At 47.2% G+C, this 13787-nt stretch overlaps 1 protein-coding gene across 1 annotated transcript in view; it reads left to right on the top strand.

Annotated features, from left to right (window-relative positions):
• Acad9 (acyl-CoA dehydrogenase family member 9) overlaps window positions 1-13107 on the top strand; it is a 29036-nt gene extending 15929 nt beyond the window's left edge. The window contains exons 9-18 of the mRNA XM_075950447.1: window positions 1497-1572; window positions 3153-3223; window positions 3419-3538; window positions 7572-7700; window positions 8994-9073; window positions 9744-9870; window positions 10091-10168; window positions 10944-11072; window positions 11688-11760; window positions 12448-13107. Coding sequence (XP_075806562.1) covers window positions 1497-1572; window positions 3153-3223; window positions 3419-3538; window positions 7572-7700; window positions 8994-9073; window positions 9744-9870; window positions 10091-10168; window positions 10944-11072; window positions 11688-11760; window positions 12448-12548 — 984 coding nt within the window. The 3' untranslated portion in view covers window positions 12549-13107. The remainder of the gene's footprint in view (window positions 1-1496; window positions 1573-3152; window positions 3224-3418; window positions 3539-7571; window positions 7701-8993; window positions 9074-9743; window positions 9871-10090; window positions 10169-10943; window positions 11073-11687; window positions 11761-12447) is intronic.
• The last annotated feature ends 680 nt before the right edge of the window (window positions 13108-13787 follow it).

Raw genomic sequence — 13787 nt, 5'->3', positions numbered from 1 at the left:
CACAGCGTGAGGTGTTTTGTGGCTGCTTTCGCAGCATATTCTCAAGCCATCGTCCACGGCTCAGCATGAGTCCGCATTTCCTTCCTTTGTGTGGGTGAATAACCATCTACGGCTGAGTAAACCACATCTTACTCATCGCTTCATTAGGCTGAATTGTTGTCGCTTTGGGGTTAGCACTGTTGTGTTGTGAGCTTTCATCTTCAAGTTTGTGTTTGGAAAATAGGCTCGCAATCCCTTTGTGTGTAACTGTAGTATCAGAATTGCTGGGTGTATGGAGACTACAGTAGGTCTTTGAAGACCTCTTCCCACGGTGCCTACAGTGTCCAGGAGTCCCCATCTTTCCCAGCTCTTGTGTTGCCCATTTTTAGAACGAAGCCTGTGGCTTCACTCAGTTTCTTCCCTTGAGAGCTCTCTGGTTGGTGAGGAGACCCCGTGACTCCGGATGAGGTGGCACAGCATGTGAACCAGAGCTGCGCACCTGTTCACTGTACTGGATCAGATAGAATGAAGGGCAGGGGAGGAGGCATCAGCCAGTGTTGTAGGCTCCTGGCTGCAGTCACCAGGGTCATCTCTGTGTCTTGAGAAAGTCACAGCTCTGCTCTGAACACAGACACCTGCTTCATCTGTAAAATGTGGGTGCTGACCACAAAGCACAGCTGGAAAGTTCTTGCTGCTTGCGGCATACTTACATCAGTCTGGGTTTCTGTGCCTGCCCATGGACCAGGAGTTCTGACAGGTGCATTTAGAGTGTGAGCAATGATGTTTTCTGTGGTCAGAGCGAGGCTAGTGATGTTGATGGGAAAGTACAACAGTGACTGAGCCTCCAGAACTGTTGATTGCCTTGGCGGGCTACTTAGTCTAGGGTTAGTAGCCCGCCTGGCAGTTCAGTTATTCCAGGGTCACGGAGAGGCACTACCTGGAAGATAAATGGGCTAAGAAAGAGGAAGAAGGCTATGCAAGGTTTGTCAAAGCCTCCGTTTATTAGGGACGAGATACAACCTTTTATAGGGTAAGGAGTTGGGGGATGGGCACAGGGTTCTGGGCTCTTGCTGCGTGGTTCACGTTGGTCACATGGTCCTCGTTGGTCACGTAGGCAGGAGGTTATCTTCGGTCAAGTCACTGTAGGCCAAGAAGTCACGATTCGACACACCTAGATCTTTAGATAGTTTGGAATGCGGGGTGGGTTCCGCTAACAGATAGCTCTCATTAACAGCCAATTTGGGTGTGGGGTAGGCTTTGATTCCTAACACAATTATGGGTGTGGGGTTCTCTGCCGACTCCCCAGGGTGATGGTTCCTGTAATGATTTTAGGAGGAAATTGGCTCCTGACACAGAACTGCTCGTGTCTGCCCTGGAAACAGGCAGAGGGATTAACTTGGTCTGGATGCTGGCATAGAATCCTATAGACACGTGCCTTTGCTTTCTGAGCACAAGATGGTATGGCTGGCTCCCTCGGCCTCCTCAGTGCCTCTGAACCTTGTCTGCCCTCCCTGCAGGTAGCTATGAACATCCTCAACAGCGGGCGATTCAGCATGGGCAGTGCTGTGTCTGGGATGCTCAAGAAACTGATTGGTAGGTGAATAGTTACTTAACTCATGCTGTGACAAAATACTTTACAGAAACAACCTTAGGAAGGGGGTGGGTGATTTTGGCTCACAGTTGGAATGCCTGGTCCATCTTGCAAGTAAGGTGTGGCTAGGACATCTCTGGCTATGGCTGCTGGAATGGGAAGCAGTTGACCACGTGGGAAGTTGGGTAGCAGGAAGAATAGATGTGTGCTCCCATGGCTTCCTCCTTTCTTCCTCAGTCCGGAAGCTCAGCTTACGGGCTGATACTGCCCATATTCAGGGTGGTTCTTCCCACCCCAGTTAACCATCTCTGGAAATCCCTCACAAACAATGCCCAGAGCTGTCTCCTAGTATCGTGATTCGTGCTTCTAAAGCCAATCAGGTTAACACCGAAGATTAATCTCCCTAGTAGGTAAGTCAGGAGCGGGAACCCTTTGCAGCACCAACTGCATACCAACAAAGTCTCTGTCGTTTCTTCTGGGTAGGCAAGGCTGAGGTAGGCCATTTGGACAGACAGCTTAAGTTTGGCATATGGCCTTTGATTTAGACCAAATGTACTACTTCCCCAGAGGCTAGTATATTTCAATATTCCTCTGCTTTATTTACACACTAGTCAGGCATTCTGTCAGAAGCATAAAGTGTTGCTACTCTATCCATGACAAGCATGGCTGTTTAATGAACGCCAGTCCTTGAGCCAGGCACTAAGAAAACATTAGCTCTGATCTCACCAGAGCCCCATGGCTCATTGGGCATAGATGTGGGCTGGGAAGTCCTGGAAGCAAGCACAACCCTGTGTGTTTTGTGACTGTTAGAGTTTACAACAATGTAGGCACACATTTGGACTCTTCCCTCTATTTGGTTAGTGGAGAACTGAGGCCCAGAGAGGGCGGTGGTTTCCACAGGCCCCTGCATCATGACCCAAAGGCAAATCTACCTGTTATGCTCATGCTGAGCCTACTCGTTAGCATGCTCTGTGGCTCTCATCAGTGAGAGTTCTCACAGGCTGGAAACATGTGAGTGCAGGAACAATTGGAGACCAGCTGCTACTGGTTCACACCAGAGGGCATATTTGGAAACAAGTTGTAGGCAGGCAGAACTAGAAGTACTGGTGCCGGGGTAGTAGCTGAGTGTCCCTCTGAGGCTCTGAGAACCTGGCACTATAAACAGCTGTGCACATTGAGGCCCCAGCCAGAGCTCTGACGTGAAGGTACCCGTCACGTTGTGGTTGAGTGTCTGTGGGCCCTCTTCGCATCTTTCTTGGATGCCCTGTGCACCTGGCTTACACCCGATGCCTGCAGCCCTCCTCTTTGTATCTCCAGTTTTTCTGTGTGGAGGGTGGTATGTTAAGGGAGATGAGTGTCTCCCCCCACACCTTCACAACTGACTCAACCTTCTCTGCTCTTACCCTCCTGCCTACTGCCTATAGGCCCATGAGGACCAAGAATGCCCCCTCCAACCAGCTACCAGAAAGTGGGAACCAGAAATGCTGGTCTTAGGAAATACTTTCCAGAATTCAAAAACCTTTTTTTGTGTTTGTTTTGTATTTTTTTTTTTGTCTGTTTTGACAACTCTTTTCTTCTTCAGAACTGACTGCTGAGTATGCCTGCACAAGGAAGCAGTTCAATCGGAATCTCAGTGAATTTGGTTTGATTCAGGTAAAGAGGTTTTCAGTTGCTGGTTCGCTGCGCTATGCCTATGGGCAGGGACATAGGATGAAATCTGTACAAGGCGTTATTGCCACTGGGACATCAAGGCTTCTGATGTAATTTGCTTCTTGGGAGAAGAGTTAGGAGATACAAACCTATGCACATGCAAATTGCTTCTTGATTTTGTTTTCCTGAACATGTCAGGAAAAGTTTGCGCTAATGGCTCAGAAGGCATATGTAATGGAGAGCATGGCCTACCTCACCGCAGGGATGCTAGACCAGCCAGGGTTTCCCGACTGCTCCATCGAGGCCGCCATGGTGAAGGTAAGCCCAGCTCAACTAGAGCTAGCACTTGGGGGAGATGCAGCCTTTCTGATCCGCGGCATTGTCTTCCTCCTCCTGTTAAGTGAGAGAGCGACTTGACTTAGTATTTGCACATGTGCAGCTTCCCGGGTTAGCAGGGCCCTAGGGTGAGGTTGGGAGAAGTGAAGCCGAGTGTGAGTCTGCAGGACTCAGTGTTTCCCACGGTGGACTGTGCCCATTTAGTGTGAGTCTGCAGGACTCAGTGTTTCCCACTGTGGATTGTACCCATTTAGTGTGAGTCTGCAGGACTCAGTGTTTCCCACGGTGGATTGTACCCATTTAGTGTGAGTCTGCAGGACTCAGTGTTTCCCACTGTGGATTGTACCCATTTAGTGTGAGTCTGCAGGACTCAGTGTTTCCCACTGTGGATTGTACCCATTTAGTGTGAGTCTGCAGGACTCAGTGTTTCCCACTGTGGATTGTACCCATTTAGTGTGAGTCTGCAGGACTCAGTGTTTCCCACGGTGGACTGTGCCCATTTAGTGTGAGTCTGCAGGACTCAGTGTTTCCCACGGTGGACTGTGCCCATTTAGTGTGAGTCTGCAGGACTCAGTGTTTCCCTCGGTGGACTGTGCCCATTTAGTGTGAGTCTGCAGGACTCAGTGTTCCCCACTGTAGACTGTGCCCATTTTTACTGATTGATCCTAGTCGTAGCAACAGAAGGCACAGATGTCAAAACTATATCCATGTAAATTAACTGGGCTCCCCTGGGGAATGACATTTTTTCAGATTTAATAGCCTTTCTTCTTGGTCAGAATTTTGTTAACAACATGTTTAATGAGGTAAAAAGAAGGCACTGGTTACAAGAATTGTATTTCTTTGGTGTGTAAAAGGGCCAAGTCCTGAGTTCCTTGAATGTTGTTTTTCTATCCTAAGGGGATCCAGAAACATTGCAAGTAGAAAATGCTTTGGTGTTCAGGACGGGCCCACGTTTCTAACCCATGTTCCTGGGCTTCCTCAAACCATCCCTTTTCAAGGTGGCTCCTTCCTTTGCTGCAATAAGGATTCTCCTAGCTTTACCTCTGGGCCGTAACTTTGTCAGTTAACAGGGTGGGGTAACATTGGTACTGCTTCAGTTGGATACCTAAGGGTTAAACAGGCAAATCTGGGATCACAAGTAGACAGAACCTGGTCCACAGCATACAGCAGTCACTGTCTTTACCTCTGTGGCATTGGGTGCTTCCCGCTCTTCTGTTCAGCCACCTTACTACTGGACCTATTGTCTTTGGGCCATCACTGTCAGCTGGAACTGTCTTCCTCGGCTCCACAGAGTTTTCTCATATGCTTACTTTAAGAGTAAGAGCCTGTAAGTTTATTTTCACAACCCTCTAGCTTTGTTCTGTTTTTTTTAAAGTATTTTTTAATTTATTTTTTGAGAATCTCATATAACCTATTTTGATTATATACTTTCCTTCAAACCCCCCTAGGTCCTCCCCCACTTCCCTACCCACTCAACTTCATGTTCTTTCCCTCCCCACGGAGCCTGGTTTGTGTTGTCCACCTACTGAGCACAGGGTTTGGGTGGAGAGTGGGTGCTGCGCCAGTGTTGTTCCATTGAGGAAACTGATTTCCTCCTCTCCCAGCAGCAATCAGTTGCTTCTTGGCTAGGGGCGGACTCTGCACCCACTTCCCTTTCTCTTTGTTGGGATTTTGTCTGGCTTGAACGTGTGTAGGTCTTGTGCCTGCTGTCATAGTCTCTGAGTTTATATGTGTATCAGTCCTATGTGTCTGGAAACTCTTTCCTTAAAGTCATCTACTACCCCTGGTTCTTCTAATCTTTCCACCTCCCCTCTGCATCCATCCATCCCTGAGCCTTAAGAGTGCAGCAATGATAAAGGCATTTAGGGCTGAGTGCTGCAGGGTCTCTCGCTGTCTTCACATTGCCCAACTACCCCCCTTCTAATTAACAATCAGTGAGCTGAATAATCCACAGTAAAAGGTAATTGTGGCTTTATTTACTAAGTTGCTTACCATGGAGCTGAAAGGACAAAGAGATCAGCCATCTTGGGTTTCCTAAACTGGGCAGTTTCCAAGGATATGGGTACTTAAAGTGTTAAAGTCAGGAAGACCTGGGAAAAGCACAAGTTGGCCATTACCTGCAAATAAGCATTGGCGCCTGGACTCAAATCCTGAGTTTGCTAGTTCCTAACCATGTCACCTAGAATAATTCACTTAGTATCTCTAGTTCCTAACCATGTCACCTAGAACAATTCACTTAGTATCTCTAGTTCCTAACCATGTCACCTAGAACAATTCACTTAGTATCTCTAGTTCCTAACCATGTCACCTAGAACAATTCACTTAGTATCTCTAGTTCCTAACCATGTCACCTAGAACAATTCACTTAGTATCTCTAGTTCCTAACCATGTCACCTAGAACAATTCACTTAGTATCTCTCGGCCTCCATTCTTATCTATACAGTGGAGGTCATAAAATTACCAACATAAAATTACTGAGAAAGCTAATGATGCTAAAACTTACAATGCCTAAAATAACATGTCATTTCTTATTAGTTTTATAATATCAAGGTATAATCAAGATAAACAGTAAAATTCTTATAGAATAAGCACAAATATGTATGTATGTAGATACCAATTTGCTGTTGCTTCTGTTTGGGGTTCTTGTTTTGAGGTTGGGGAAATTTTCTTCTGTTTTGTTGACAATATTTTCTGTTTTAGACCTGGGTTTCTTTTCCTTCTTCTATTCCTATTATTTGTAAATTTGGTCTTTTCATGGTGTCCCAGATTTCCTGGATATTTTGTGCCTGATTTTTTACATTTAACATTTTCTTTGTCCATTTCTTCTGTGTTGCCTTCAACGCCTGATATTTTCTCCTCCTTACCTCGTACTCTGTTAGTGAGGTTGTTCTGAGGTTTTGTCTAACTTCCTAGATTGTCCATTTCCAGTTTATTTCAGTTTGGGTTTTCTTTAGTGGTTCTGTTTCTGCTTTCATGTCTTGAGCTGTTTTCATTATTTATTTATTATTTTATTATTTATTAATTTATTATTTATTATTATTTATTTATTATTCTACTCTTTGTGTTTTCACATACTCTGTTAAGGGGTTTATTCATATCCTCTTTAACGTTCTTGTCTTATGCTTCAGCTGTGTAGAATTTCACAGAGTCTACTGTAGCAAGGGTACTGGATTCTGGAGGGGACACATTGTCTTGACTATTAATTTTTCCATTTTTGTTCTGGTGTCAAGACATTTGTAGTAATGATAGTTGAGGTGTTGGCATCTGGTCTTGTCTTTGTTGGGTAGGTGTTCTATTTCTTAGTTGCTCTTGTCCTCTGGATCTTAGGAAAGGATCTCTAGACTGCAGGTTGGCTGTGGTACTGAGTGATTCTGAGGTAGAAAGTATTTCTAAGAATCAGCAGCTGACTTAAAGGAATGGGAATGGACTAGAAGGTCGGGTTGAGAAAGGGTCTTTTCCCAGCTATAATACAGGTGACGACCCCACCTTAAATTGGCCTCTGGACTTGAATTCCTAAGAGAAATGCCGGAAGATGTGACAGCCCAGAGAAATGGGCACTGGGGAGTCTGCTGTGGTCCAACTGGTGCCCAAGAGCTGACCTCTTCCACATGCTAACCTAGAGCTGAGTTTCTCTATCCATAGGATGTTCAGTAGACAGTGGCCAGGAGAGCAAAATGGAAGCCCCTGAGGGTGACAACAGTGGCCGCACTGCCTAAGCAGGGAAATCTGGGTGAATTACAAAGCACAGGAGTTGGCACAAGAGGCATGACAAGTTATGTTGGGGATGGAGCACGCAGGCTGGTCACTGGTCCAAGAAGGCGAAAGAACTTGCCTGTGCTTACGTGGAAAGTTCCTCTGAACCACTCATCTCCAAGCTCAGGTTTTCCACATGTTCTCCAACTGTATTCTGGGCTTCAGCTCCCCAGAGCTTAGGTTTTGCTCTTAGAGGACCCAAAGGGGTGCCTTGGTTGTGGAGCAGTCCCACCAGGCTCTAACCTTGTCTGGGTCTGGGCAGGTGTTCAGCTCCGAGGCTGCCTGGCAATGTGTGAGTGAGGCTCTCCAGATCCTCGGGGGCTCGGGCTACATGAAGGACTACCCCTATGAGCGCATGCTGCGGGATGCCCGCATCCTTCTCATTTTTGAGGTGAGTATCCCTGCTGATCCTGCGTCCCTGTACACCCCTTAGTGATACCCTGTGCTCCTCTCAGCCTTCCTAGCCCTGAGAGATTGCTAAGTCCCCAGAAATGACCTAAAATGACATAGCAGGCTGTCCTCTGGCTGAACCCTCAACCACACACCAGTGCTACCCTCTCTGGCTTTGTAGAGGAGTCAGGCTGAGAGAGCCCAGCAGCCCCTTCAGAACGCGCTCCTGAAGGCCTTTTCCACTGGGCCCATAGCTTCCCAGTGACTGCTGTAGTTCTGCCAGGGCAGGACTCCAGTCCCAGCTCCCGCTCTGCTTCCGTCCCACTGTCTAGGCTGTGCTTTCATTTCACTCAGTGAGCTGAAGCTAAGCTGACTCCTGTCGGCTCCAGTAGGAGGTCTCCCTGGTCGTGGGCCCAGTCAACATCTCTGCCTTATCAGCCAAAGTCTATTAGCAGAAGGGTTGGCTCCTCGAAGAGCCAGGCATGTCTAAGTTATTTTGTCTGGAGGTTGCCTCTCTATTGGCCCTTCCTGCAGGGAGAGGCCTGGATTCCTCAGAGTTCCTGGCAACGTGGTGTGGTCCAGCAGGGTTTGCTCTTGGGGCCATAATTTACAGAAGGGCGAGGAAGTTTTAATGTGAGGCAGACTTTGTTCAGAGCTGGGGGCAAGAACCACGAGAGCCTCCATGCCCAGCTTTTCCTCCCAGGGAAACTTCTCTCTCCTTGGTGCCAGTCCAACTACAGGATGGTGCTGGGCTGTGATGCCTACAGCTTCCTGTTCTATAGTAGAATTGTATTAGAAGCCTAGTAGCTGGTGGGTACTGTTCTTGCATGGAGAAGCAGTGTGTGTGTGTGTGTGTGTGTGTGTGTGTGTGTGTTCCCCTGAGGAGCTTCAAGCTGCTACTGCTCAGCTGTCTGTAGCTTCCCCAAGGATTCTGATCTAAGATAACCCACAGAGCCATGGGTTATCTGTTCCACATTTTGTGTGGTCATCACATCCCTTCATTGCCCAGGGAAACCTGGCTTCAGTTTTAATAAGGTTTCTGGGACCTAGAAAAAGGTATGGACTATGCAGGACAGCTGTGAGGTAAGCGTCCCAGTGGGAGGCCATACCCTCTGGTCAGCCTTACTACCTTTCCCATGTGTTGCCTAACACAAAGCCACAGCCTGCTTCTGTGCCTTGTTCCCAAGCCGCTTCAGTGGCAGCCTCTATCATCTGGACAGTAGGTAGTGGCTGGATCTGTCCAGTCAAAGACTGCACTGCTGGACTGCTTTGACCTTCACACTTCTGGCTGCAGGGAACCAATGAGATTCTTCGGTTGTTCATTGCCCTGACAGGCCTGCAGCATGCTGGACGCATCCTGACCTCAAGGATCAAGTATGTGCTATTTTCCCATCTGTTATTGGTCCCTACCTGTCAGCAGAGGCCAGAGAAAAGACTGCCCAGTCTTGGAACAGTGGGTGGGTGGTGCAGCCTGCACACAGGCTCACTGCAGAGCTGGCACAAGCAAGTACAGTATCATTTGCACAGTAGTGACAGGGTCCGGAAGGCAACACCTCTAACTTCCCCCTCACCAAAAGCAACAGGAAGGGCAACCTGCCCAAATTGTACTCATTGCCTTTGGAGTCACATTGTCCTCCAGGCACATTAAATTCTATCATCCCTCCCTTGCAAATGTTCTTCTCCCACACTGGAGGGTACCTGGTGTATGGAAATGTTTATTATGTTGACTGGACTGCTGAGACATCCAGAAGCTAAAGAGTGAGAGGTGCCCCACTAACAGGTTGTAAGTTTGAGACTAGTTTCTCTTCTCTGCCCCTCTACCCCCACTGGAACCCACATACAGGCTGCTAATAGGACTTTGTAGACTACTTTACTGTTTGAAAGCTGGCCATACAAAAGCTTCCCCTGCCAGGAGGATAAAGCCACCCTGCGTGGAGCCCACATGCTCAGCTATAGAAAAGCCCAGAGTTCCATGGTGCCATACTGTTGGTCAGTGAAAACAAGCTGTAGAGTCTTAAGTCACGAGAATGTGCACTTCCTGCAGAGAGCTTAAAAGAGGCAATGTGACCACAGTCATGGAGACAATTGGTCGAAGGCTTCGGGACTCGCTGAGCCGAACCGTGGACCTGGGACTGACAAGCAAACCTGGCGTTGTACATCCCAGTCTTGCAGTAAGTATGCCCAGCGCCTGTACTTCACATTTGGGTCCCCTCCTGCCAGATATTCCCAATCCAGAAGGCTGTGGGTAGCATCTGGGATCCTCCAGGACAGTTGGTAAACTCAGGTGCCCCACTCCATCTCTTCCCTTCACTGGACCTCCAGACTGAATACTAGGTGGGTCAAGTGGAACATCATGGGTAGAGATGCCAAGTCTATCTTCTTTACTGACAGGACAGTGCCAACAAGCTTGAGGAAAATGTGTATTACTTTGGTCGGACTGTTGAAACCCTGTTACTCCGTTTTGGAAAGGTAAGTGGGTCCTGCGTGGGCATGGGATACTGTAGACAGAGGCTGCTTGTTCTTTCTTGGGCCCCATACCTGAAATAATCACACAGAAACTATATTAATTACAATACTGCTTGACCAATCACTTAAGCATATTGCTAGCTAGCTATTAAATCTTAAATTAACCCATTTCTATTATTCCGTGTATTACTACAAGGTTGTGGCCTAATGGTAAAGTTTTGGCATCTGTCTCCTTTGGCAGCTACTTAGCACCTCTCTGACTCCACCTTCTTTCTCCCAGCATTCAGTTTAGTTTTCCCTGAGCCTTACTGTATTCTGCCCTGCCACAGGCCCAAAGCAGTTTCTTTATTAGCCAATGGTAATAAAACATATTTACAGCATACAGAGGGGAATCCCACATCAGGATACTGCCTCCCTACTTATACTCCTATGCGGTCAGTAGCCATGGATCCACTTTGGGCTCATTGCCCACCTGTGAGTCCAGGCCTAGAACATGGAACTGCTGGCCAGCACTGCCCGTGGAGGGGTTCTGCTGAGTGAATTATTCACAGTGTTCTAAGTACCTTCCAACCAAAGAGTGCCTCTCTGGAATACCTGGAGGGCCCACCTACCTGAGGCTGAACTCAAGGAGCTAATGTCTGTGGGGAGTCTTGCTGAAGGTGATGTTGAGTGCACTAAGCTCCAGACAGGTTTCTGAGACCTGTTTAAGCCTTGACGTGTGCCCAAGTATAGAGAAGGGAAAACGTCATTGGTCACCACTCCGCACCTCTGTCCCCAGACCATTGTAGAGGAGCAGCTGGTGCTGAAGCGGGTGGCCAACATCCTCATCAACCTGTATGCTATGACGGCCGTGTTGTCACGGGCTAGCCGCTCCATTCGAACTGGGCTCCCAAATCACGACCATGAGGTAAGTTGCACAGCCCTACACAGGAAATAGTAAAACAAAAACCTTAATGAGTTTGCCAGGGTTGTGGCTACAGGGGCAGGCCCTTTATCTACTGTGCTTTAATGAAGCCTGGAGGGAGAAATTGGGTAGTGTGGCTTGTTGGGGAGTCCTGCACTAGAGAGGCTGACCCTCCAGCCCCAAGGAGGAGTTGCAGAGGTGGGTGGATGCGTTTGCTGTGCTGTGGCCATGTCATTGCTGCTCCTGATCCTGGCTTTTAGTCTCGGGCAGGAGGCAGATGAGTGACAAGCCCACCCTCATTCCCTGTACTACACTTTCCTCACCCTGCAGGAGGAAGCAAGTTGGTCACTAGCAACTCCTGTTTGCCAGGCTCTTGACACACATTATTCTAAATAGCCCATGGGTGCACACTTCCCAGAGACAGAAACCATCTCAGAGACCCCAAGGAGCTTGCTCCTGGTCAGGCTGTGTTTGGGTCATGGTGCTATGTAACTTCTGAGCCAGGCGTTTTTGCACACCGGGTATCACACCCAGTGTGGCAATATGCTGGATTCTTTTGAGTTTAAAGGTCAACTTCGGGGCTCTCAGTTGCTGTCCCTTCTGACTTTGGTTCTCTAGGTTCTGTTGGCCAACATGTTCTGTATGGAAGCGTATTGCCAGAATCTCTTCAGCCTGTCTCAGCTGGACAAGTGTGAGTGAGATGGCCTGTGGGAAAGCAGGCGCCCAGTCCAGCCAGCGTCGATAGCTCTTGGTGCCTTATTTCCTCCCAAAGCTTGCTGCCAGGAAAGTGGTTTGGGCTCACAGTAGAGGGCTTGCTAGATCAAGTACATCCCTACATACTAAGGCCTCCTATGTAGGATATGCTTGTGTCTGTTTAGGAGAGATCCTGAAAGAAGGAGATGGCCATTATCCTCGTCTCTTTAGCCATAGACTCTAGCCAAAATGATTTACAGAATTGCAATGTCTTCTCTAGAAGTCTTGGCCCTGGAAGACAGGTTACTTCTCATTTGAAATGCTTTTTCTCTTTAGTAACTGCTTGTCCTTGTTTTGAAATACGACCAGGTTTACCTTGGCATGGCAGTCTGAAGAGCCTAGCCCTGTTGCCAGTTAAAGTGGAGAGGGCCATTACAACCGTTACTGAAGCTGTAGAGCCCAGCCCCGGGGCCTACACGGCTTGCAGGACTGTGATATACTGTGGAGCGTAGAGAAATGACCTTTCCAGGAGCCAGTTAACAAGTAGGGTCTTCTCACATAAGACCTGGGTCTTTGGTTACAGTTAGTCTAATGGGGAATAACTTAGGTAGAAGCACACTCCTTGAACCTCTTTGTATTACCATGTTACAAAAAGGATTACCTATACTCCTTTCTTCTCTTACAGATTCTCCAGAAAACCTGGATGAGCAGGTTAAGAAAGTGTCTCAGCAGATCCTTGAGAAGCGAGCCTACATATGTGCCCATCCTCTGGACAGGACATCCTGAGGCTGGGACAGTGCCCCTGTACCTACTACCTAGCCCAGGTTAACATAATTCAGCATCTTCAGAAGACCGAATCCTTGATCCTTGTGGACTGTGTCATTTGTATACAGTAAAGCAATAGTATGAACAACTATTGCTCTGCAAAAGAGTGGTAGGTAGGTGTTGACCTGTAGGCCCTGCGTCTAAGAGATATCGTCTTGTGAAGGGAAGGAAGGAAGGAAGGAAGGAAGGAAGGAAGGAAGGAAGGAAGGAAGGAAGGAAAGGCCAAATTGTTGAAGAAAGATGGAACCAGATTAGTGGTGGCTCCTATGTGTGGTTACAAATGATCAAGGATCTCTGTGGAAATGGCTCACTCTGTGGCACAAAGTTCACAGGGAACTAGAGTGTAGGTAGCCATTCCTACTAAACCGTACACTGAAGAAGCAAGCTGAGTCCATACCACCTACTAAAACCGCTTATAGTCTGTGTAAGGAATGGAAAAGAATGTAAAGTGTCACTATTCATGTCCCATCTCCCAATCATGAGGGTGTCTTAACAATAAAAATGTCTTCTTGGGTATTGTGGAGATCTGTCACTTCCTTTGTTAGGATTATTCCAAGAGGTTGGTTAGTTTTATTTTAATAGAATGTTATTTATTTGATAGTTTGGCTCATGTAAATAATGTATCTTGGTCATATCTACTCCTAGCTCCCCCTTTTTATTCCTCTGGCATCCCCAACATGCTCACCTCCCTACTGCTTTTTTTTTTTTTCCCAACCCACTGAGTCTAATTAGTGCTGAATGAGAATGTTGACTTGTTGGCTTGCTCTTGTGCATAGCTTCTTTCCAACCCTCTCTTTAGCAACGTTCTCTGGGCCTTGGAAGGGGGTTGATGTGAATTGAGAGCCGAGAACCCAGCAGTCCTTTCTAAATGCCTGAGCTAATAAATAAGTTTTTCACCTTCATCAATAGACTAAGCAAAATGCCAACTTAATTCCTAAAATGTACCAACTATTCTACATAATTCTGTCATAAGACTAGAAAAACACTTCAAGAATCTGTACATCTGGTTCTAAGCACTTACCATAAAGTACAGTAATTTTTTTAATGTATTATTGGAAGGCATAGATGAACAGATCAGTGGGACAGAACAGCCCCAAACTGCCCTACTTAATCTTGTCTAATCTTGTCAATTGATTATCAAAGACGTACAGACAAATCAATGCAGAGAACAGTCTGTCCCACAAATGGCTACAGAGTAAC

The sequence above is a fragment of the Microtus pennsylvanicus genome, chromosome 16 (genome assembly GCF_037038515.1).
Source record: "Microtus pennsylvanicus isolate mMicPen1 chromosome 16, mMicPen1.hap1, whole genome shotgun sequence".
Classification (NCBI taxonomy): domain Eukaryota; kingdom Metazoa; phylum Chordata; class Mammalia; order Rodentia; family Cricetidae; genus Microtus; species Microtus pennsylvanicus.
This window is presented reverse-complemented; position numbering and strand designations above follow the sequence as displayed.